This window comes from Macadamia integrifolia, chromosome 7 (assembly GCF_013358625.1).
Source record: "Macadamia integrifolia cultivar HAES 741 chromosome 7, SCU_Mint_v3, whole genome shotgun sequence".
NCBI classification, from domain to species: Eukaryota; Viridiplantae; Streptophyta; class Magnoliopsida; order Proteales; family Proteaceae; genus Macadamia; species Macadamia integrifolia.
The window spans coordinates 11,486,752-11,512,312 of record NC_056563.1 but is presented as its reverse complement, the minus strand read 5'-3'; the positions used below and the strand labels follow the sequence as shown (position 1 = coordinate 11,512,312).

The following is a 25,561-nucleotide window of genomic DNA, read 5'->3' as shown; positions in this document are numbered from 1 at the left end:
GAGATATTTGTGATCCCTGAGAAGTGAATTATTTCATTTCTTCGGCTACGAACCCATTTAGTAGCAAAAAATTTTTTGCAATGAATTAGATAAAGATGGGCAGTGTAATAAGCACATGGACTTCGTTTTAACACTTAGATATATACGTTTTGTAGAAAAACAAAACCTAAAATGACGCAAAAAAAAAAAAAAATATCACAAACAAATAATCACACAATGCAAGGATTTATGTAGTTCAATAAGATTACTTATGTAAACGACGAGATGAGATCTCCTTTACTATCAATAAAGATAGGGTTACAACCATTCATCCTCACACCTCTCTCAGATTACAAGAATGAACCATCGCAAGTACAAATTTACAGCTAAACCTACATATAGACACACATTATTGAAATACACATGTAGCCCTTCACGTCTTACGAAATTTTAACAATCTTTGAAATTAATACACAAATGCAAACGATATAATACAAGACATCATACCCCCAACACAATGCATAATGATCTATTCCATTCCTAGCATGAGGATTCGACTCAGTCCACCCCTGACCCATTCTCAACTCTTACCCAATGCCAATTACCATTTCCTTATGTCTTATCAATATATTTAAATATAATTTTGGTTGTGCTTATTCCAATAGAAAGCCAGCTGGTCCAACCTATTTAGGTTTTTATACCCCTTGAGAATTGAGATAACACGCCACCAACAGCTGAAGATGTCAATTGCCGTAGAGATCCTACCAAAAAAAAAACATTGCCGTGGAGGTATTCTGTCTTTGGATTCATTACACCAGCCCCTTATATAAATATATATATATATATATTATTAAATTATTTTTTATCTTATTAACATTTTTAAGATGTTTTTTTCTGAGATTTAATATTTTTTAAAATAAAAATAATAATAATTAAATAAATTATCGAATTAATTCTAAATACACCTATAGAAATGTGATTTAGAAAATCTAATTTTTTTGAATTGCATTTTTTGCTGTTCTCAAGGATGACACCATATATCCAAACCTTGCTTCTGTTATTGAGCACAATGCAGTATGCTTGGATCTCTGATACCCTTTCTATTTGGCACAATAATCATGATTTAAGGTATCGGTATTAGATTGGTTGTATCGAGTGATTTATATTTATATTGACACAGGCTGATCTTATATCAATGGAATGATACGGATCAAAGTAAAATTGTCAAAAAAAAAAAAAATCAGGGGCAAAACTATCTAATGCGGACCAATTCATACCAATCCACATCGTTATCATATCATTTTCCATGACAATGATATATATTCACAGTCAACTCATGTTTGCGCACTTGGGTCAGATCTAGGTCTGACGGTTTGCAATGCTCAGTGGAGTAATTGCCTAAGGGTTGATCACTTGATCAATTCCTCTCAAGTGCGTCAGTGCTTGGTTTGCTGTTTGCCCTCATTTCTTTGTTTTCGAAAAAGTGTGGCTATGGACCCTATTGACTCCTCCGTGGGTCTATTCTTGGTCCATATGTAGGTGTGGTCTACCATGTAATGGTTGACTTCTTTTTATATAAAACTATGTTTCTTATTACGTATTTACATGTGAAAGGTCAATACCTAATCATAGTTTCCAATCTATATTTAAGATATCACATCCATATTTTGAATGGAATGTTGTACAAACAGAGGCTGTGTGCTATGCACTAGGTCCACTAGGAAATATTTTCAATTCTTTCATAACTAGATAAATGAGTTTGGGATTTGTTTACCCAAAAAAATTTTTAAATTGGCTGCGGATTCCACGCGCCGCCTGATTATCATTTGAATAATCTAAAAAAATTCTCCTAACAAATAATATAAATAGTCTACTTTTCATACATGGTCATGTATGTATAACGGTCAAACTTCATCCTACTGGAGCATAAATATTATTATATAATTATCATTTCATGCTTATCTACGGATCAAATGACTACCGAGTATGTACATGGTTTACAAAACTTTTTTCATAAAATAAAATAAAAATAAGGAGAGGTTTTGTGCACGGTCGTAACTGCACAAATCATTGGAGGGAGATAAAAGTGGTGCATTGTAAACCCTCATCCTTCATTCAATGATTGTATGCATAGCCATGCACAAAATCTCTTGCCTAAGGTGAACATGGGATTGTCCACATGGGGCTGCAAATTTTATTCACCATACCAACTATCATTTGAAGTGTAAGTGCAAAAAGGTAGAGAGGTAACCTCACCCTGAATGAATGAAAGGTATTTTGACAATTAAAGATTTATTATTAGGTGACATCATCACATAACAGAGCCAACATTAGGGGTACTAATGGACTAGGTCTTGTTAGAATCTTCAATACTTAGGGAAGGGGGCATAATTGTTGAAACAATGGATGTAAAAATGTCATTTAGACGAAGTACAGAGAAGGGGTGTAAATTTCTTTTGCAGCCAATCTAACCTTTAGACTCCGTTTAGTTGCAATAGAAATTTAAAGGGAAGGGAAGTGAAATTTCTATACTTTAAAAATAAATGTTTATAATCATTACCCCATGTGATTGTATAAACTACTTAGATTCCATTTGGTTGTAATGGGAATTTAAAGGGAAGGAAAGTGAAATTTTCATACTATAAAAAAAAAAATGTTTATAATCATTACCCCATGTGATTATATAAACTACTTAAGTTTTTTACCATATTTAGTAATGATATATTTTACATGTAATTTTTATTTTACATAGTATAACAAAGGATTTTGGATGCAAAGTAAAATAAAATTTTATAACCAAATATGGAATAATTTGAAATTAATATTGAAGTCACATGGGTAATTATTACATATTTTATTTTTAAGTATGAAAATTTCACTTCCCTTCACTTTAATTCCTCTTACACCCAAACATAGCCTTAATATTTTTAACCATATTTAGTAATAATATATTTTACATGTTATATCAAAGGGTTTTGGAGGCAAAGTAAAGTGAAATTTTATAGCCAAATATAGAATGATTTGAAATTAATGTTAAAATTACATGGGTAATGATTACATATATTTATTTTTTAAATATGAAAATTTCACTTTCCTTCCCTTTAATTCCCCTTACAACCAAACACAGCCTTAGGGAAAACCCCAAGACTAGGAAAATAGCTACAATTTTTAGTAAACAGTAGTTTGCAAAAGATTTTCTAATACAGAGCAAGCTACAGGGTAGCTTAACCATATGATTAGAGATCAAACTAGAACAATTCACAAAGGTTAATCATCTAAAACCTTATCCCAACTTAATGGGATTGGTTACATGGAGATTCCAAGCAAAAACGAGCACAAGGATCCATGCAAAAAGATTGATGGATTATGACTAATTATAATAAGTGTCGACTATCAACCTGACGCACTACTACAGATCAACCACAAGCTTATAATGGCAACAAAGAAAAATTTAACACTGTTTTTCTTCCCTATCAGCAAAGAAAAATTCTTCTGAAAATAGTAATAACAATAAAAGTACAGAACCAATCACATTATGAACTTCCGTTAATAAATTATTCACCATTCCCTTTGTTTTCTATATAAGTGGAGAAAAAAACAAAGACATTGGATCATTGAATAATTCTCGGCAACCGCACTTCTGCTCTCCACGACTTCAAGGATGACACTTTGTTTATCTTGTCTTGTACAACTTCATAGGAGGGAAGGAAAAACATAAAATAAAAGGGAAAGGTTAAAGCTCTGTATTTTCCCATATAAATACTCAAGTGATGCTTTTCAAGGATATGAGACGAGCAAGAACAGCAGAAGTAAAATGATTTAGAGTTCAGGACTTAACCCTCAGATGAATTTGCAAGGGAAAAATAATCTACCTCTCATGTATACTTCTCTGCCTTGTAATTAACTTGTGGATTACGAATGTCGTCCTGGCTTTGAATTAGTCTGATCTCTAAATTGCTTGACTGAGAATCGAATCCTGCACTTTTGTAATCATTTACTGTTCTTTGTAACAAGGCCTGCAGAAATTAGTAATGGTTATTGATGTCTCACCAATGTTCTTAAAAGACTATATCAAACAGAGCAACGATATTCCCCAAATGGGAAAGGGACAACTTGTCCGCCTTGTCCGCCCCAAAAATGGATGTTAACCATTTATACTCATGATAGAGTTTCACCTTAAAGGCTGCTAACATTGACGTATCTGACCCAAAAAGTAAAAAAGAAAAAGAAGTTCATACATTGATAACTGGAAGCAAATAGAAAAAGAAATGGGGAAGTGACAGGGAAACTCTGGCTCACAAGATTTTGAAAGCACATTTAGTACATAATTCTGTAACACTAGGCCAGCAAATGGGAAATTGGACCTTGTAAGAGTTCAGCTCTGGGTTTATGAAAATTGAACTACAATTTAGTAGGTGTGATGGTAGCTTGGTTTAAATCTGTGGGCTTAGGCATTTAAAAGAAAGAATAGAAGACACCAAAAGAAAATTATAGGTCCACAAACAAGCATGATATCAAAAAAATCTGACAGAGGAATGAAGGGGAAGAAAAAGGTCGCAGCTTGCTTAGAGGTTTACTCGACTCGTTTTAAAGGTTGGTTAGAAACCAGAGACAAGGTTCTCTGGCAGCAGGCTAGGATTGAAGTATTTGGCATCAGGGTTTGAAATTGGGACTGTATCTGTATGCACGCATTCGGCAGAAATATTACAAGCCAGAATCTAATTAAGTAGAAAAGTCTTACTATTTTCAATAGTTTTTGAGAAATCCCCCAGGCACCTTGAATCATCACAAATCAAACACTGTACCAAGCACACAAGGATGACATGGAGAGAGATAGAGAGAGAGGTGGACGTCCTTTACCCCAGGGATAGCAGTAGTGCTCACTAAAGTAGGTACATGCACTGTTCCTCAGGCATGCTATGAACTTTATAGGGTAAGTATTAGGATGGTCTTTGAGAAACTAAGGGTGCCAGTCTTTCTCTGCCTCGTCTCGTAGGTGCCCACCTCATGAACATTGTAAAATTTGGGAGCTCCATGTACACGGGCCATGTGAGTATGGATTTCAAGTAAGTTTAGAAGGGTTCTCCTAATTCTGGGTCTCAGGTCTCATCTGTTTTGATCTGGTTCTCTTTGGTTTACTTCAGGCCTAAGTCGAGTTGGGAATCCTAATATTAGCAATGTGGTGGGTTCAGGAAGGCTATTACTGATACCCTAGAAGGTGAAAAAACAATAACAATCAGACCCATCTGGTGCAACTGCCAATTGTAGTTTGACCTCTTCAATATGTGTTCATCAGGTGGACCTACCAGTAGCCATGTGTGCTAAAGAATCCAATTGAAACCCTAAACCCAAGATCAACAATCCCTCTTTGCCCCACTCATGCTAGAATGGAGTCTTTCAATTACCACAATTTTAGCAACCATTGCAGATTTTTCCAACAAGAGGATCATTCATCTGATGCCTAAAATTGGAAGGGCACCAGTGAGGAAAAATCACATTTTTGGTGGGTACATATAATGCAATGCCAGTCCAACAAAGGGGATATAGTGTATATAGGTAATTGAAAAAAGGATTGAAGTAAAAGTTGAATACATTTAAAATCCCAAAAAGGATTGAACAGAAAGAAGGGGATATAGTGTATATAGGTTTACTCAGCTAGGCTTGGAGGTTTGGTTGAATTTCTCCAGCCTCATGCCCACAATTCTTAGGTTTGGTAGGCTAGTGGCGGGCTGGGCTTAATGCAGTGGGCATTAGGGTTTGGAGTTTCAACCAGAACCGCATAATTTCAAGAGACAAGGAAAGGAGAATGGACTAATGATACTAAAGCCCCTTGACAGTACATTATTAGCACTCATCTTGATTAATCATATACCAATCACCATGCCAAAGATTGTGCACAGTAGAAGCAAAGGGATTCATCTATTCCCAAACTCCAAACTTGCACAAGCATGGATATACTTTGGAAAATCAAACTAGAAGCAGCAAAAGACATACCTGCAAGCTAGATACTGCAAGCTCTGATGCTATATCTAGGTTGCCTGGATATTTCTGAAAAGCCAAAAATAAAAAGCTATAAGGATATAAACTTACAACTTAGATATTTCACTATTAATGATAAGTTGATGGCATGGATTGAGGTTGATAAGAAAATATGAGAATTCTTACATTGCTCCATCCCAGTAATAAAGCAGTTATTAGATCCCCAGTGCCCTGCAATTATATCCACTATATACATCAGTAGAAAAACACAAAAAAATGGCATTTCAAGGGGGGAGGGAAAGAGGAGCAAAAATATGAGGAGTGACTCCTAGTCCAATACATTGTTCCTACATCAAGGAGACGTGCAAATGCATCTGATACAATATAAAACAGCTACAAAAAATATGAGATCGGTGGTTAAAGTCACAGCCAAAGTACCTAGGCAGTTTAGCCAAGAGCAAATTGATAAGCTGCCTAGTGACAAACTATAAACTCCCTGCCAAGATTTTAGGTGACCACATGGTCAATCATGTGGTCAAAAAGGCAGGTTTTTCCAGCACAATCTCCTAGTTTATGAAAGAGATAATATAAATAGGTAAATATAAGTCATTAAATGTTAAGGCTGATTATCCAAACAGTTGTATATTTTGGTAATGCTTACAGACATATAAAAATACTTTCACTTTTTGCTTATTTACCGACGATTGTGACTACCTGTTTAATCATTTTCCCCAAATGATTTTCTAAAACTAAATCAATGAGTTCAATTTATTATATATATATATATATATATATATTGCAAACTAACACAGAAGTATGGTAACCCAAGGGGGTAGCCCAGTTGGTGAGCAACGAACTTGGTACGAGCCGTAAATTTGGACGTCTTAAGTTCGACTCCCATTAGGCACACCTTGGGCCACTCACATGGGGGTGTTTAGTGCTCTTCACTACTTTCAGTGAAAGTTGAATGGTTCTCATTCAACCCCGGTATGACCCGATTCATGCGGTTGTGGGGTCAGTATGGGCCCACAGGACTAGTCAGGCCGAAAGCTTGGATACCTTTCGTTAGCAAAAAAAAAAAAAAACACAAAAGTATGGTTCATGAAGTTTAATAGCTTTCCATGCACCCAAAAACATGGCACCTCCAAACATAAGGCTTATTAGTGCTACCCACCAGCATCTGATCTCAAGGATATGATAACAAAAGCTAGACCACAGCCATTATCTATTAATATGGATATCAAGAAGAACTAGCTATGACCATGAAAATGCATATGGATCATCATTGACTAAAAAACATCATCTCACTGGCTACAATAAATAGAGAATCCAAGGCTGCTCTTGATGGGAGTGTTGGAAAAGTTGAGTTAGGATTAGAAACATGGCATGAGATTAATAGTACATTATGTTTTTCATTGATCTAACATGCCAGAGAAGGAATATCTAAAAAAATGAGGATTTTAATGGAACGTATAGATAGTATTGGCAAAACATCATGTAAAAACGATGTGGTTTCAATTTGGAGTGACGGAGGTGATTAGATTAAGGTTGTGGTCAATTGGAACAGTACCATGAACAGAAATTGCATTTATGGTGCTAATTTTGAAGAATAATATGGGGATTCTATTTGGAAAACTAATAGCAATCTTCATTGGGTTCTGAAATAAAAATTAATGCAGAATTAAGATTCTACTAAGAAAGATTAGCTAGCACTCCTTGTTCTACCACTAAGTGAGTTATACCAGCATATAAATATTCAGAAGAAAAAGCATAACTATAGATAAGGCCACCCATATTTTTCAAGCCTTACCCCAGTCCTAGTTTGGCTCTGATTCTGAAATTAAGACTTGAAAAGAAAAAACAATCCAAGAAACCTTTAGTATTGCTCTACATTTATTTAGAATATAAAATTGCTCAAATTAACCATAAATTTGACTGAAAAAAGAACAAAAAGATTAAAATCAGTAAAATCTGGACCAGAACTAACCCAAAACGGAGAACACCTAAAACTTAAAATAAGATTAACTTATTAAAGCAAACACCGAAAAAAACTAATAGCCAAAAGGTTATACTGATTTAAGAACTCCCACTCCCTCTCCTAGGCCTTGATTAGACTGGCAAGTTGTCAGACATGGCTCCACAGTCACAGATCTACCAAACAAGAAAACAAGAATGGGTTCATTTACTGTCCTGCATCAAATTCATATGCAAAGTGCAGGTACCATTATAGGATGGATGAGGAGGAAAAAACAGTTCTCTGGAGCAGTAGCATCATGATACTCATGGACATAACAGAGATGACAATTTCAAGCCCACCAAGATTTCATCTCTATGTATCTCGCACCATTGTGCCATTAAACATTGAACTGTAGCACTCTAACCCCATGATTCAGCAAAAAAAAAATAATAACTGGACCATACTCTTTTAACACCTTCATTCTCATTTACAGAACTTGAAAGATTATCATACTCCCCCCATCCACAAAGATAGTCCTTGTCTTTTTTTGGCTATCCAAAATTGTTTATCCAACTATTCCAATTGCAAAATTAAGTAATAGGTTATTAGGATATTGACAACATTAACTTTACATTTATTATCTCTTTGCATATATACTTATCCAATTTAAAAAGCATTTTTCACAAGTAATGGAAGGAAAATTTTGGAAAACAACAGGCGCTTTTAATGCTTTAATTGTTTTTCCTTAAACTTGTGGGTTTTTTTTTTCAAAGGGGATAGCTATTGCAGGACAGAGGTAGTAGTAAACCAGTTCTTACCCTGGATAATTGATATTATCAGAGTTAGCAATTTAATATATCAGACCTGTTGATATTCCCCAGCCAGTCAATCATAACTAAAAGCTCTAGAAGGGCTCACTATTACCAAACTCATTTTCTTCATGATAAAAATTCCAATACTACCAAAGGAAAAGCATAGTTAAAACAGTCGAACAAAACATTCAGCCATCAATAGAAAACCTCTGCCTAAGACAGATCACCATTTCAGTTAAATTTCATCAAGTTGAAATAGTACCCGTGCATAGATCAATCATTAGAAAGCTAAAACGAATCACAAGCTGCCCTGAGAACTGGAAGAAAGTAAACTTTAGAGACCCAGAAATAGACCCAACCTTGAGCCATGTTGATCATAGCTAAAAACTCTGGAAAGCTCACTAGGATTAACCTCACTTTCTTCTAGATAGCAGTGAGTGACGGACTCGAAGAAAACCAATCGAAGCACAGAATTTTAACTCTTCACAGAAAAATAAACACATACTACCAATCCAAAATTAGGATAAAATTATTTATTATCTTGAAGAAGTTACTGGTCAATCTCTAGCAATCGAAAAGAATCTTAAGTTGCACAAGAAAAAACGACTTACCGTAAAATATGCAGGAATTTTGGGTATCACAATCTTGAATTGCTCGAGAGGTTGACCCTGCAATAATCATGTAGTCAATGAAAATAATTATTCAATCATTGATGATGGATCAAAGTTACTTCTTTCATTCATACAAGACCAACAATATATTTGCCTCTAAGATCAGAACATGGATTTTAAAAAACACATTGGAATTCAGCCATAAGCAATTAGAAACCTCATGATAAACAATGTGTACAAGGATTAAGGTAGTACCAAATAAAAAAATTAACCAACTTAGCCCTCTAAGAATAAGTATAGTGGAATGAGAAAATCTTAAAATTAAAAAACTTTATAAAAGAAGGTTTAAGCAGCAGAAGTAAACTCATATTTCATAGCAAAAAAAAAAAAAAAAACTTGTCCTTTTTCAACAGAACAGCTATTGTGTTTTATAGATTTGTGTTTTCAATTTTTTCTCTCTCTAATTTCAGGATAAAACCAGGAACTAAATTGTTCACATAGAGCTTGCTCCTGAATGCATCATCTATTGCTCCCATATTTTATGAGTTCAAGAGATATATATATTCACATCTCACTTGGATTAACATGATCTCAAACATTTCACTTCAAAAGTCCAGAGAGCATGATACTCGTTTACTGTGACAACAGTAGGTCAACTGTAAGATCAAGTCCATTGGCGACTAATTGCTAAGCTAAAGGAAATTGAATCCAATTAATCAGTAATCACTGTATGTTTTTTGTGTTTTACTCAGTAAAAAATGATTCTATCCATTGGATCCCATTGAATGATCGTAAAACTGAATATATTTGCTTGTTTCCAAACATGCTAATAACCAAAACTCACTTAAAACAACCTTTGCATCTGTTTCTAAGACCATACAGGTCAAGTAACATAATAGATTCAAGTAAATTGAAAAGTATAATTTTGATCTGAATATAGATATGAATACAATGAAAATAAATATGATAAAAATAAAAAAAGTAAAAAGACTTCAATAAAGACGCAGATACATGTTCCTAATTAGAAATTATGTGCATATAGATATGATACAAACACCTGCTGAAAGTAAACCTGACTGTTCCCATCAAGCATATACATAAAGCATGCTTCAATAATTCTACCCAAAAAAAAGCACGCTTCAAGAAGAATGACATTTACATAGAAGGAGGTGGGAAGGGGGAGGCTAAAGATCAATATAGAAACAACTAAGGTTGGGCTTGGCTGATAAAATAAATAATGATCATTAGATAAATTCCTATTATTTATCGTGACCACATATTTCAAGTTTGTGTCTAAACAATATTTTATCACTATAGATTCAAATTTATGAAGTCCAACATCTCAGGAGGTTCTCCTTGTAATTCTCTAACAGGTTCCAGCACTAGGTTAAAACTAACAAACAATAGCTTTTCATTTCAATGTGCAAGTATACCTCTGATTTTTTATGACTTCCAATGAGGAGTAAACATTCACCAATATTTACACTTGTTATCACAACCTGAAAAAAAGAAAATCCAAAAATTAATGTATAGAATAAAAAGAAGAAGCAATGGAGCCTTTAGAATTTCATCTGTGGTACCCAGAATAAGTTATACAGAATGCAGCTCTTTGACAAAATTATTGATTCGGTACATATGATTATCAGATGCTTTGTGGAGAAAAGGTGTTCCCAGGCAAAGTTTAGCTGTGGTGATTGGTAATCCTCATCAAGGACAAGTTGGGCATACAATATTCTGTCACTCTCAGAGGATGTGACAGTTAAAGGGAAGAGGAATGTTGATGGTGTGACGACCCAAGAATACGGCATGTACCAGACCCGCCTGGAAGATTGGTAAGGTGTCCCCACCAAGAATACGGCAAGTACCAGGGGGTTTGCGAGATCGGTGAGGGTGTACAAATTTTAGTCCCACATCGCCTAGGGAGAGATTCCTGGACTAGTTAATAACCTCTAGCCTCCTTGACATGGCACAACGCGTTTTAAAGCCTTGAGGCCCATGGGCCAAAGAGGACAATATTGTGCACGGTTAATAGAGCCGGGGCATTACAGATTGCAACTTATTCCATAACTACCCCCTAAAAAGCACCTATTCTCCATCAAAACAATAACCTAGAGGCATCAAATACAATCCCTGCAGCCTAAAAGGGTGTTATTGATCTAACTTCGGTCTGAACCTATAGCATGTAAGTATGTAGCAGAACATACAGTGGTTACAACATTAATAGGAGTTGGTCTATATAACACCTATTATTTTTTTTTCTCAATATCCACGTGTCAAAGACTTGGTGTCTCTACTATTAGACAACAAGTTGTCATGGCATCAAATAGGCGCCAAGGCAGCCTATTACCTCATGTATCAAGAGGCATGCAAAAGATGAAGGAAAAGTAACTTGAACATCGAAAATGTACCAGAAGCATGATGCTTGCCTTGGGAGCCTTGGCGTCACTTTGGTGATATGACAACTATGCCAGATAGTTCTGGTACTTTTTTCTTTTGTAAAAAATTAAAAAATAAAAAATAAGAGAGAGAGACTCGGAGGAAAGAAAAAAAATACATTATGTAATGACACGACATGGAAGGCAAACCTAAGTGATTGTCATAGGATACATAAGTGCATGCATGTCAGCATTTCAGGGTTTTAAGGTTGCCAGTTGCCAATTGCTAGTTGCCACATCAGGCACCTACATACATGTTCTTGTTGAAGATGCCTATACATGTGAAGACATCCTCATATAGAACTTCAAGGGAAAGAAATAAACCAAGTTTTTCATGACATAACTTGAAGTAGTAATTCAAGTAATGAATTTCATAAGGCATTACACTTTCAAGAAATCTGAATTGGACAAATAAAGAGTTTTGTTTTATCATATGATTGTGAATACCAACAGATTGAAAAAAGTCAACAAAATTGAAAAAGAAAGATCAAATGGAAATAGATTGTAGGCGAGCCTGTGGTGCAACAGTTAAGTTGCACTATTGCAACATGTTGGTCACAGGTTCAAAACTTGGAAACACTCTTCTGCCAAGCAAGGGGTAAAGCTACGTATACTTGTCCCTTCTAGACCTTGCAGTAGTGGGAAACTCATGCACTGAGTTGCACTTTTTTTAGATGGAAAGAGATTAATTTTTTTAAGTAATTGGTTATAAGCATGGTTCAAGGTTTCCACCGATACCATCAAAATTTCCCACATTTCGACGGTATCCCAAGACTCCGATACCATATAGCCTGTGACTTTAAAAAGTCACAGGTTTCAAAAGGTTTCGACATGTTTCGACGAAAATTCCCACGTTTCGACTGAAATGTGGGAAATTTTTATTGAACCAGTTGGTTGGGTCGAACCAGACCCCTGTATACAATGAAAAATTCGAACCTCTCCCCTTATTTATTTCTCTGTGAAGTGGGAAACTTGGGGAAACACTCAAGATTTCCCCCTTGTGCCCAAAAAACTTCAATCTAAGCTTGGATCTTGCAAAATCTACCTAAAGAAGGCAACTTGGACCAAAAAGGTAAGTCCCATCTTCCCCAAAAATCATTTTTTTTTATAGAATATAGTTTTAAATATAGTAGAATGATGTAAATTTTTTTATATGTTAGTTGAGTGTTGAGTGTGAGTGTTGAGTATTGAAGGTTGAATGTTGAATGTTGAGTGTTGAGCCACTTGACTGGTGAGTGTTCAGAGATAATTCATTATAATGTAATTTATTATTTATTTTGGATCCTTTGTATTATGTATTATGTACTTATGTAGATTGTAGACTATGTACTTATATAGTATAGTTTCAGACTTTCAACCAACAACTCAACGACATCAACGTACATTACCAAACTTTTGGTTCACCTCACAAGTATGACTTTGTCTTTTTTCTCTAAAACTAATTATGTGAATGTGTTGGAAATACCTAAAATAGGACGCACACAAAAAATCAGGAAAAAAAATACATTTTGGGGGTTAAAACCAAAGTTTCCACCCAACCGAGAAAAATTCCATGGTTTCCTCGAAATTTCCTAGGTTTCCACCGAAATTTTGGTCTCCCCAAGGGTCGAAACCCGATACCTTGAACCTTGGCTGTAGGATAGGACCAAGCTATAGAAACGCAACCCTAAAATGATGCAGAAGATAATGGAAAAACATAACAAACAACGCACACGGATTTTACGAGGTTCGGCAGGGTTGCCTACGTCCCCGGTGAGATGAGGTCCTGCTTCACTATCAATGGAGAATAGGGTTACAGGGCTCGTCCTCACACCTCTCAGTATTGCTGGCATTACAGAGAAAGAAACACTCGCTACAAATATATAGCGAAAAACCCTAATCCGGAAAGTACACAATTGCCCTCAAATAAAAAATTCAAAATTCGAGCGGGGGGCGCCCCCTGCCCCCCTTGCAACCCCATGGCCCGCTAACCGGCTAGTGGGACCGCCGTCCTGCCTGTCAAGGCGCTGCACCAGTACTTCCTGGATTAAACTGCATTGAAATACAAGACATTGTACACCAACACAAGCGTGATTCAAAAGGCATAAACGATCACCTGTAAGGCTGTAACTAATGGTAATATGTAATTAACTAAACAACCATCAAATAAGATGACCCTCTACTGTTCAGTGTATCTATTTTAAAAAATAAAAGAAAGAAAAAGATATAAATACCAAATAGGAAATTCAAAAGACAGTCAAAAGAAGTATCGGTCACCAAGACATGTTTCCCTTTTATTGTTTTAGTAATTCTAAAAACATTTTGGCATAAAGCAATAAAGGATTGATGTGCATAACCTGACCTTTGAAGGTCCAGCAGCATGAAGAATGTTACAAGCTTCCAAGCCATCTCTTTCAGAAGTAATCCTTTGCATACACAACAATAATCTTAGGATACAAGCACAAAATTTGGCAAGCTTATAAATAACTAACTGAGAATATACGTTTCATTGAAATGCATAAAATCTAAATTTGTTTTATTAAATTATGCTGTGAACTCCACAACAAACTGTTCTAAATACAACTAGAAAAGAATATCTGTTCAAAGTAGAACTCTTTAATGACTAAACAAAAGCCAACTGTATTACCTGATGAACGCCATTACTAATTAAATATCTATTCCCAACCATTCCTCTAGGATTGGCTGGCTTCATCAATTAATCACATAAATCAACAAATGAGTACAAAACCTACCAAATTGTCTTACTATTTACCTTTTAAATCACATTAATTCAACCATCTTTTCTATGTAAGTTTTAATTGCATAAAAAGAGCAACCCAGTGCACGAGACTCCCGCTACTGCAGGGTCTGGGAGGGACAAATGTACGCAGCCTTACCCACTGCTTCCCAGGAGAGGCTGTTTCCAAATTAAAAAATAAGCAAAGTAGTGGGATGGACAGTCCTATTGGAGGGGATATGCCACAAAGAAAATTACACAGCACCCAAAAAGAGAAACCACTGAACCCCACCTCCACCTGCTCAAATGACAAATTTCAGTTCAACAGGGCTACACTACATGGCAAAAATAAGGCTAACAATCATCCTATTTTCCAAACTTCACCAAATTCCATAGATGAACTAAAGCCTTGAAGATAAAATAGGATATTGTGATGCAGAGCTAGCCAATTCCAAGACTATATATTGTTTGATGTAGAAAATAACTCCAATATGAAACTTGAGAAAACCATGAACAAGAGAAATATAAGACTATAATGCCACATAGAGCAATTAATTGGATCATTAAACATCTCCATTACACTCTATTGGTTACAAAAAATAACTCAAGGATATATAAAAACCACAAAACTTGTGCTATAAAATCCTTATAATCAATTGGATGCTTCTAATAGTATCATTTAAAATTATCTATTGGAGGATAGGAACAAAGTTGAGGATAAAAAGCATAATAAGAAAAGAAATGCTAAAGGAAAATGGCATGAAACAAAGAAAAAAAATTTCTTGCGTAGAATGAGAAAAATATAATATTAATACTTGGCAATAGTACCTCAATCCTGTCAATAGTTCTGCTTCAAATTGGTTAGGAGTCAACATCGAAGCCACGGGAACAACCTGAACATGCAGAGTGTTACAAATCACCAAACCAAAAAACTTATTTCAACCATGATGACTGAATTCTTTATGAACTTTTCTAAACGAAGCACTTGGGAACTATTGGAGAATCATTCATGTCCAGCAATCAATGCCCAAAACAACAACTTCGATACTCTCAAATGGCATTTTCAGAAAAATCTAACGAAAAAAAAAAAAAAACTGTCTGATAATCGTTTATCATGTTACAATAATTGTATATCAATGTGCTTCTCAATAAACCAATCAGAGCAATCTGAATGCTTTTCAGAATGTAAATCATTGACTGATCAACATTTCAAAGCCTCTGATGTCTCAGGACATGAGAGTGGGTAGCCCAGGCCTTACTGGTTGACAACCAAAATGGAATTCAGAATGCTGAACTGATGAACCCTACAAAGGATCTAAACAATGACAATGACAATAATGGTAGGTGCGTATAACTATTGACCAGACTCTAATCCGTACAAAGGATCAACACAAATGTGAAAGCATACCAGACATAATTGTCTACTGTGTATCCCTAAGTTTTTGATTGACACACTATTAAATTATATGGTAAATAAGCTCTTATGGTTTCTTAATAAAATAATTCAAAAGGGACAACAGTAAAAAAAAAAAAATGAATGAAGAGAATTCCTAATGTAAACAGAGTATCTAGGCACACTGGAAAACAGAAACAACTATTAACAACAGAAATGACAGGCAGAACAGGATTCACAGTTGGCTACGCTAAGTAATTGGAATGAATCTTAGTGAGTTTTAACAGTTAATATTAAAAAGCTCCAAGAATCCGAGATATGGAAACATTAAGAAGTACCCATGGAAAAAGAAAATAAGATATTCTTCACATTATACATTGACATTACCATGTTATGACTAATTTTCATCAAGAAAAAAAAAACAGCAACGATAAAAACAGGAAAGCTGCAAAAGGAGAAAGAGAAAACTCACCCTCTCTCGATAAACAGATACCAGCTCTTGAGGAATGTAAAGCTCTCCTTCATCACCCATCACTGGATCACAGACTATAAATGAAATCCCCCATTCAGTCATGAGATTATAACTTTTGTACTTACATCATTAACTATTTTGTGTCTTTGACTAACTACAAAATTGTTAGTTAGAGCTACCACTAACCAAATCCAAAATGCGAAAGCAGATAAAAATGTGGTTACGTGCTTAGTGTCTTTCTAAAAAAAAGATATGGTGTGAAAAACGTTACAGGCCATACTTGGTTTTTCCTGTTGTGAGGCCCACTCGGGGTACTTTTTGGAGTTGGTGTTTATGTGATTAAGTAGCCAAATATAAATAGGACTAAATAAAAAACAGTTTATTATGAAAATAGCTTATTTTTTACTGAGTGATAGAACAAAACTTTATTACAAAGAAAAAGGGTTAACAATGCTGGGAAAAGAAATGAACAGAACACAAACTAGAAGGCAGAAGTAAAGCACGAGCCCACATCCATACCTAGACCTTCACCTTCGTACTTAATACTCCTCAGTCACATCAATGACTAAATTGGTAGAGTACAAACTCTATATTTAGTACAGAAGGAGTGCTATGGCTTAGGCACTGTTGAAATGTATTCCTCAGACAAGAAAATGAATACAAACTTCTATACTCATTGTTTATAGAAAGACCATCAATCCTTCAGGAACCTAGACTACCACCTAAAACCTATCCATTTTTAAGTAGGGCAATACCCCGAAATTTCTCAATGAAAGGACCACTGCAATGAATGATTCATCTACTTACCATACGTAAGTTTCGGGTTGACCGAGCGCAGTTTATTAACAACTTGCAATACAGTCTCCAGAAAAGAAACTGAACCAATATAACCTGCAAATACCCCAAATCAGGTATCAGGATAAGAAATGGAAAAAGAGTTGCCAAAAAAAAAATTTGTGATTCAACAACAATCACACAATATGGATTTCTATTAGAGGCAGACAAGTTCTACCAGGATTGAAATTATATTTGATTGGTAAAAAAACAGAACCATTAAGGAAACTCTGAGTAAATTTGAAGTGGAACATCACTTTATTGTAACCGTTGATTAACATCATGCCAAAAGTGTTAAAAAATAATGTCATTCATGGACATGAAAATTAGAGGCCACTTTGACAAAGAACTAAGACAGAGGATTGCATTGTACATACACTAAAACATTTGATAATAAATGCAAGGTAGCTTAGAAGCGATTTGCAGGTCAAATTACATTTGAAGAAGACAATGTTATGGTATTTATTTTCATGCACTCACGGACTGAGCACCCACCATGACCCAAGGAACATATTAAAATCTCTAGAAAGCATAAGATAATGAGTTAAAGAACAATTGGTATGACAGCAATTAGCATACCTCATTTTCACAGAATCACTAGTTAATGACTCCAAATTACTATAATAACAGTTAATAAATTTCACATCAAATTGATCATCAATGGAAGCAAACAGCTTGACAGAAGAGATGACAGCCTAGCCTAGATTCTTGTCCATTCTAAATTGCCAACACAAGGGCCTCAATTTCTGTAAGTACGGAATGAAAAGTCATGGTTGTCCTCAAGAAGGGCAAGCATTATGACAAATAACAAGCCTTATACTTATCATTTTATTACATCCGTCCGATTAACTGATTGACTAATAAATTCAAATATAGCAGCAAACATGACCAACAACAAACAAAGCCCCAAAGCCATAAAATTTACCTGTCAATAAATGAGTGTAGAACAACAAATCATTAGCTTCAAGGCCTTCAATTAGATCCCACAGTTGTTGCCCATTCAGCACTTGGCCTTTAAACGTTGGGTATCCTGCAAAAATCCCTTTTTTAAATTAGACCATGACCTGCAATACATCCAAGCAAGGATTTCATGCAGTCATGAACTTGTATAGATTGACAGATAAGCCCGCCCCGTATATAAGGCCTCTTTAGTTTTTGAGGTTGTTGGAATGAAGTGATATAAAGCTGCTTGCCTGTGTGGTTAGAGAACTGCACTGAATTGATTGGATCCACATCGTAGCCCAGTAATTGCAGAGGAAACACAGCAGATTTGTTGCCAACGTATCCCTAAGATTAAAAACCAATAATTTTAATATCCATATCAATAATCTGTATAAAACCGATTATAAATTACAACAGCCAAGTCAATCAAAAAGAAGAAATGCCTGAACTCAAAATTCTTCATCCAAAAATAATAATAATAATAATAATAATGAGAGGAAAGAGAACAATCGTAGTAAACAGAGACGACGAATAATAATACCTGAACCGTATGAGATTGAATGCTAAGAACTCGACCCGTTTCCGACGGCAGAGCTAAAGAAAGGATCGGCGGCGCCATTGACGATTCCTTGTAGCTCCACGACCAACGATTTTGAACGGTTAGAATCCTATTTACAATGTAAGTTTGGCGAAACTGAGCGAAGCAGTAACGCAGAGGACGAATCGGAAAAGGATGCCTCTGCGCCCTGCGGAGCACACAGGCTGCCACTTTGACGCTTGACTCTATTTTGGACCCAGAGTCCCACAGAGATTGGATGCTGGTGTACTGTGGAGCACTCCCTACGGGAGCCGCCGACCAATAAAGGGAGGATGGATCATGGCCAATAAAAGGAGGATGGATCATGGGTCCCACAAAAATGATGGCTTACAAGAGTAAAGTTAAGATCCCCTGTACGTTCAGGAGAAGGTACACTCAGGGTGCAAATTTTTGTCCCATTTTATTGCTATTTAAAGGGTAAATATGGGCATTTATGAAAATAAAAGGTACAGGTGTTGGCACATAAAATATATGTTTAGGTTAAAGTACGTGTACAAAATCTAAATTTTAAATATAGTAATAAGGATCTAGTATTTGATCCTCACATATACACAGACAGATGATGCCGAATTTTTCTTAATGAAAATTGTGATTGAAACTAATTACTAGCATTTAAAATGAAACATATTAGAATATTTTCAGCCATGGATACCTAAAAATTAGGTCATGGTTTTAGGAATTGGTATCAAATCGGACATATTGACTGTGTCCCATATCAGTACTTGACTGATACACTATGATTGAATCAATTTGAACCCTAGATTTTTTTGTGAAAAAAATATTATTTTTTGATCTAGTATCGACCCGATAGGCCTATAAAAACCTTTGAGCAATACGTATCGATATCAATAGGTATTAATATCATCAATGATTGATACTAGTGCGGATTCCACGAACTACATACATTATACGTAGTTTTTGGTGACCCATAAGAAAGCAAGATTGGATCCTTAATTTGTGTAGTATATGCTCATCCAATGGAGTTGTCATGGTAGAGCTTAATGGTAAGAGTTGTAGATGCCAATACATGGGAAGGTCTTAATAGAATTAGACTTCGAAATTTGACATATATACGACTGATTCAAATCATGATCTCTCCATCCGCAGGTAAGAAATGTCACATCGTTTTAAAAAGGTTTCTACCGAGAGTATGTAGGATCAATAATGACGTTTTGGAATGGACACATGGAATCATTTTTAAAAGAAATCTAGTTTTTATTAACACAAATTACATGACGACAAGAAATTGTGTTAAAGCAAATTCAAGAGGCCGTCTCGTGAGATTAACACAAGTCAAATGAAATAGATGGAAAGTTGTTCAAATATGGAGTGACTCGACAAAACTACATAACTTGATAACGGATGCTAACACCAAATCGTGGCCTTAGAGTTTTATTCCTCTATTTTTTTATGTTTATGAATTTTTTTTTTTTCTAATTTTTTGTCTCAGATTATCTAATGATATGGTGCTTTGTTAAGAACAAATTTTTTGGCTCCTAATTCTTTAGATGATGTAATCAATTTTCATATTCAATGAATTTCTTTTCTTTTTCCTCACGTTTTTTTTTTTTAAATGCCACTTGAAGATCTTGGTCAAAGCAAACTTTGACTTCTCTTGCATGGGGATTGGATTGTGACCTGTCCATGACTCCATGGAAAATTTGTCGAAGTTTTCTAAAAAATTTGGTTGATACACGTTGACGTAGTGGGCAAGTTAAGCTGGACTCAAAGATTAAGAAAATTAATATTAAAAAAAAAAAACAAAAGATTAATAAATACAATCAAAACTACATTCAATAATAACAAATATTTATTTATTTATTTATTTTTGTATAAAACCCTGCAAAAGGGATCAAATGGGCCCACTTATTGTTATACTACTACCTACTACTACTACTATTGCATAGAGAGCGTGGGAAGAGTCGAACACTTTATCCCTTTACTTACGTTATATCTCCATTGGCTTGCTGCCACCACTGTGCTAGAAGCGCATCCCCTTAAAAAAAAAAAATGTTAACATGTGGTTGAAATCTTTCATATGTGTTTATTTTAAAATAGGGTTAAAGAACGTTATTTTTTAATAGGGAGAGGGATAGGCATGCCGCCGATATCATGTATGCTAGTAGATAGCACCAATAGGAACACATGATGGAGTATCATTCAGGAAGGATATAAAGGTCATTTCAGAAAAAGGGAAGAGAGAGATAGACACAATGGGTACTAACATTCTTGATATCGGTAGTATACCCAACCTTTTCTCTTTTTAATATATCGTTTTATTTATTTATTGGTAAAACCAAGTTCATTCAATTAAAACGACTGAACAAAACAAGGTTTGGATACAATGCATTTAAAATCAAGAAGTGCATTTTATATTGTTGTGGAGGAGGGTCGACTTTGGCTCACTCAATAATCGAGTTCAGGTTCTGATGGTTCTCTTGAGAATGCTGTTTATACATGCTCCTCTTCTCCTGGTCATTTCATTCTTCACTCTGATGGAGCTTGGAACAAGATAAGTAAATATGGTAGTGGAAGTGCAATTATCCGAAATTCCATGGGAGTTTTTGTTGGTGTTACTTGCAGTTGCAGCAAAGGGATCTCTGCAGCAGTTTTAGAAGCAGAGGTTGTGCATGATGGGCTTCTAATGGCTCAGTTTCTTGGGCTAAAGTCCCTCTTATGTTTTTCAGATTGGTTAGCAGTTGTTAATGCCATTAATGGTGGTAGTAGTGGGATTGATTGGGCAACAAGAGTTGTTGTTGATGATATCATTTCCTTGATTCATTTTTTTTCTTTTTGTAGATTTTCTTTTGTTTCTAGATCTTCTAATAAAGAAGCACATGTTTTAGCAAAAGGAGCTTTTATGTATGGTATTTGCAGCTCTTGGTGGGGTTCTCCCCCTCTTGCTCTTGTAAATTTGAATTATGGGCTGAGACTTCTTTTCTCTGACTTCTATTAATAAAATTCCTTATTCTGTCCAAAAAAAAAAAAAAGAATTTGACAATGTCTTACTAGGAATCGACAGGGTTTCCAATGCTAGGGCTTGGATAAAACAAAGGAATCCCTAGAAAATGTACTGTAAACACAAGTTATAAGATGATTGAGTACATGACAAGTACCAAAATAATAAAAAAGATGGGGTATGGGTGACAACACCCCTTTCTTTCAAAAAATTATGGTCGACAACATTTCTATTTCACACATTCCCAAAAAATCTCTCACCAGTTCTTCAACAAAGCCTTTCGTGATGTCAATTCTAATAAAACTTTTGTTATAGATTATGTTGCGGACACCGCACGGTTAAATCCCACATATGAGATCTGACAAAGTGGCTTTACATGTGACAAATCCCAATGGTAGACGCCACTTGGAAAAACTATGGCATGAATGTCTTTTCATGTCTCATGGTTATTTCAATTATTAGATAGAGATGTCATGATCTGGACTATAGGTGTCAAAACTTAGCCAATACCGATAGATCCTAACAAATTTAGGGATCAAACTTTGGCCAAAACTAATAGATCCAAACAAAGAAGGCCCAGGATAAAACCAACTATTTAATAGAGAAAAAGTATAAAAATTATTCTATTTTTTTGATTTAAGAAATTCTCATCATGCTTTGTATGTCTTGAATTAAGAGAAGAATATATATATATATATTTTTTTTTGGCAACACAAAAAAATTCAAGATTGCTAAGATAAATCTTGAAATTAAAAAAAATATATATTATCTAAAACACAAGAAAAAACTATATATATTTGGAAAATTTACTGCATCACCCCTAGAGAATGCCACAATTATAAGACTACCCCATTTATTTCACCAAATTATACTCAGACTTCCTACCGTCAGTCACTGTTAAGGAATATACCTTATTTGCTGATGTCAACAATTATATTTTATTTTAAATACCAAAATGTCCTTATTAAATACGAAGTATCAAAAGTACCCTTACAATAAGTTAATATTTCTTTACCCAAATCAATAGGTTTTGGACCCCATTCCAAGACCTAATTTACCTTGCTCTCAAAACGCCACTGTTGGATTACTAGCGATTGTTCATTGCAACGAAAGTGGCATCAGCAACGGCGACCTTGCAACGACCTGCAGGACCTTGCGGCGACCAGGCGAAACAACTTGCATATCGTAAATCGTGTGTTTCATCTCTCTCCAGTTGATCAGATTCAAAGTATCTTTCAGCCAAGTTATCTGCGATTAAGAGTGCAGGTAATCAAGCTCAGTCTCTGCCGCTCTGCAACCCAAAAGTAATAGCTTCTAAGTAGTTGTTGAGTCCCAATGGCAGCGTCCAAGAATGCCAATTTTACCTCTTCTTTGTCTTCTTCAAGTTTGAATTATGAAGAATTCTTGAGCTTTCGTGGAGAAAGACACTTGCACCAACTTCACCGATCACCCATGAAAACCTTTTTTTAATTTCTCTAATTCCTTTTTTTTGTGGACAAGTTAAAACTTTCAACTTCTTTTCACCCAAAGTCTATGGTTGTTTAGGGTTACAAGAGAAATGGGATGTGTGGTAAATACGTGGGCCGTTCAAATAAACCTATTTGAGCTTATTCGAGCTGGTCATTTAGGCCCAAACCTTTGCCATTGGTTTTCCTTGTCTCTCAAAGCAGGAGTTTCACTTTTAAATTGCAATTTATTAGAATTAACAACACCCAAATAGCCAAGCCCATAACCTGAAGAACCCATCCGAGGCTCTACATTTTTCCAAAAACCATTCTTTTCCATACATTTTAAATTAATTTGGTTGGAACAATCCATCTAGGTATATGACCTTAAAATTCATAGAAATTAGATCAAAATTGACTAAATTCCAATATGGGGGTTTTTTTTTTTACAAGACGTCCAATGTGCTCTATCAAAACTTGGAAAATTGGACGAGTTTACAACTAAGATATGATTAAGATCTTACTCGATTGGATGGTGAAATGAACCTGGAAATACTTTTACCAGACCAGATTTGTCTATGTTTGTGTCTTCCAAGTTGAAATAAAACATAAGAGAAGTTTTTCTTTTACTGGGTGGAAGGTTCACAAACCCTTATAGGGTATTAATATTTTTCTCAAAATTCCTTGTTGATATCTTCATGCCCATATGAAGCATCGCAGTGAATGTATTTTCATTCACCATGGCCTTAGGAAAGCATTTGGTGCAAAATGAAGGTGGGAGAATTTGAATCCAAGTTTTCATAATAATAGACTACACGCCATACCATTGAAGCACATTACCACTTTTAGAAATGAAGAATAAATTACAGATTTATCATCCAAGCATCCTTGAATAGGAAAAACGAAAAATAATGCACCAAAAATTAGTTTACTTTTCCATCTTCGACATTGCCATAAGAAGAGAAAGCAAACAGAAATTTAAAAAAAAAAAAAAAAAAAAAAAAAGAAAAAAAAAACAACACCAACACAGCAACACTCAAAAAATGCTAGTTGAAAGTTTGTTCAGCTAATTAGAGTGGCAATGTGTGACCCAAAATCTGCTATAAATATAGTTTGGGTGGCACGCAAAAACGAAGTAAATATGTTGGGATGGCAATGGGTAGCTGTATGCCTATCTTACCAAACTTCTACTTTGGAGGGTTAGGGTTGGCATTGCTTTCCCACCAAATTAAACCTGTAAGGTAAAGATAGAAACTCTTACATTCCTTGTTTACCCATTTACGCATTTACCCACCTAGGTTAGGTCACAACATGCATTTTTCACCAACTTTGGCTATGAAAAGATCTTTTCCTATAACTTTCATATATAATATACTAATGTGTAGCTTTGTGTCAGCCGGTCTCGTACTCCCTCCCAAATAGCTAGCCATGGTCCAGCCATTCAATTCCCAAATGGCTATAACCAGCCAACAACCTATGTCAAAGTTCCAAGTTCATTCTCCAAAGGCCTGTTTGGGGTTTGGGGATATTTAGGAATGGATGTGTCTTTCCTTTTTACCTGACCCTATAAGGTAATTGAAAAGACACTTTACATTCCATGAAGGATAAAGATAAGGCAAGACAAGACGGAACACCAGCTTAACCTAGTCCACAACCTATGTCAAAATTCCAAGTTCATTCTCCAAAGGTAAATTTCGGGTTTTGGGGATATTTAGGAATGGATGTGTCTGCCATTTTACCTATGAGGCAAATGAAAAACACTTCACAGTCCATGAAGGATAGAGATAGAGCAAGGTAGAACACCAGCTTAACTTAGTGGTCACAGCTTTAATTTGAAAAGTTGAGTCCTAATAGAGGAGATTGTGGAATCTAACTTTGCCGCATGTATACTTGAATGTATATGCATAAAAGTAGGTAATTAACCGTTGGCCCTACTAATGTCTAAGTAGGTTGGGGTTGCTGTCCAGCTGCCCTACTAAGTAACAATTCGATGTTTGAGGTGCTAGTAAATAAGACCTTTAAAAACTTTTCAACTAATTTCAAGAATAAGACTTTAAAAAATTACATGATTATTTACTTTTGGGTTTCCTTTTATAATTACCCAATCTATGTTCCAGTTTACAAAAATGCATTATTTTAGGTTTGGGTTTACAAAACTACCCAAAGCTGCTTTGACTATAGTAACTTACGTTTACTATAGATTGGGTAATTTTATAAACCCAAACCCAAAATAATGTATTTTTATTAATAGAAACATATGTTGGGTAATTTTGTAAAGAAAACCCTAAAAATAGGTAATTATGTAATTTGCATAAAACATAATGAGAAAAATCTAATATACAATTGGATCAATTGGTCATGGAATCTCACTTGTGATCCATCAAGTGGTGGTCCTATCCATCCAATTGGCACAAGCAGAACAATGCGGA

At 35.2% G+C, this 25,561-nt stretch overlaps 1 protein-coding gene across 2 annotated transcripts; it reads right to left on the bottom strand.

Moving 5' to 3' along the window:
• Positions 1-3,325: 3,325 nt before the first annotated feature.
• LOC122083115 (pyridoxal kinase) lies at positions 3,326-19,055 on the bottom strand. Of its 2 annotated transcripts, none has more exons than XM_042650806.1 (13): positions 18,672-19,055; positions 18,382-18,475; positions 18,114-18,218; positions 17,162-17,245; positions 16,355-16,428; positions 15,318-15,382; positions 14,115-14,178; positions 10,772-10,837; positions 9,339-9,395; positions 6,145-6,189; positions 5,974-6,027; positions 3,852-3,995; positions 3,326-3,670 (listed from the first exon to the last, which is right to left on the bottom strand). In XM_042650806.1, the coding sequence occupies exons 1-12, from the start codon at positions 19,032-19,034 to the stop codon at positions 3,855-3,857; spliced, it is 1,212 nt and encodes a 403-aa protein (XP_042506740.1). In that variant the 5' UTR covers positions 19,035-19,055; the 3' UTR covers positions 3,326-3,670; positions 3,852-3,854. The 2 variants fall into 2 exon arrangements, with proteins under 2 accessions (XP_042506740.1, XP_042506741.1); XM_042650807.1 differs by having other exon boundaries at positions 16,355-16,416.
• Between the last annotated feature and the right edge of the window lie 6,506 nt (positions 19,056-25,561).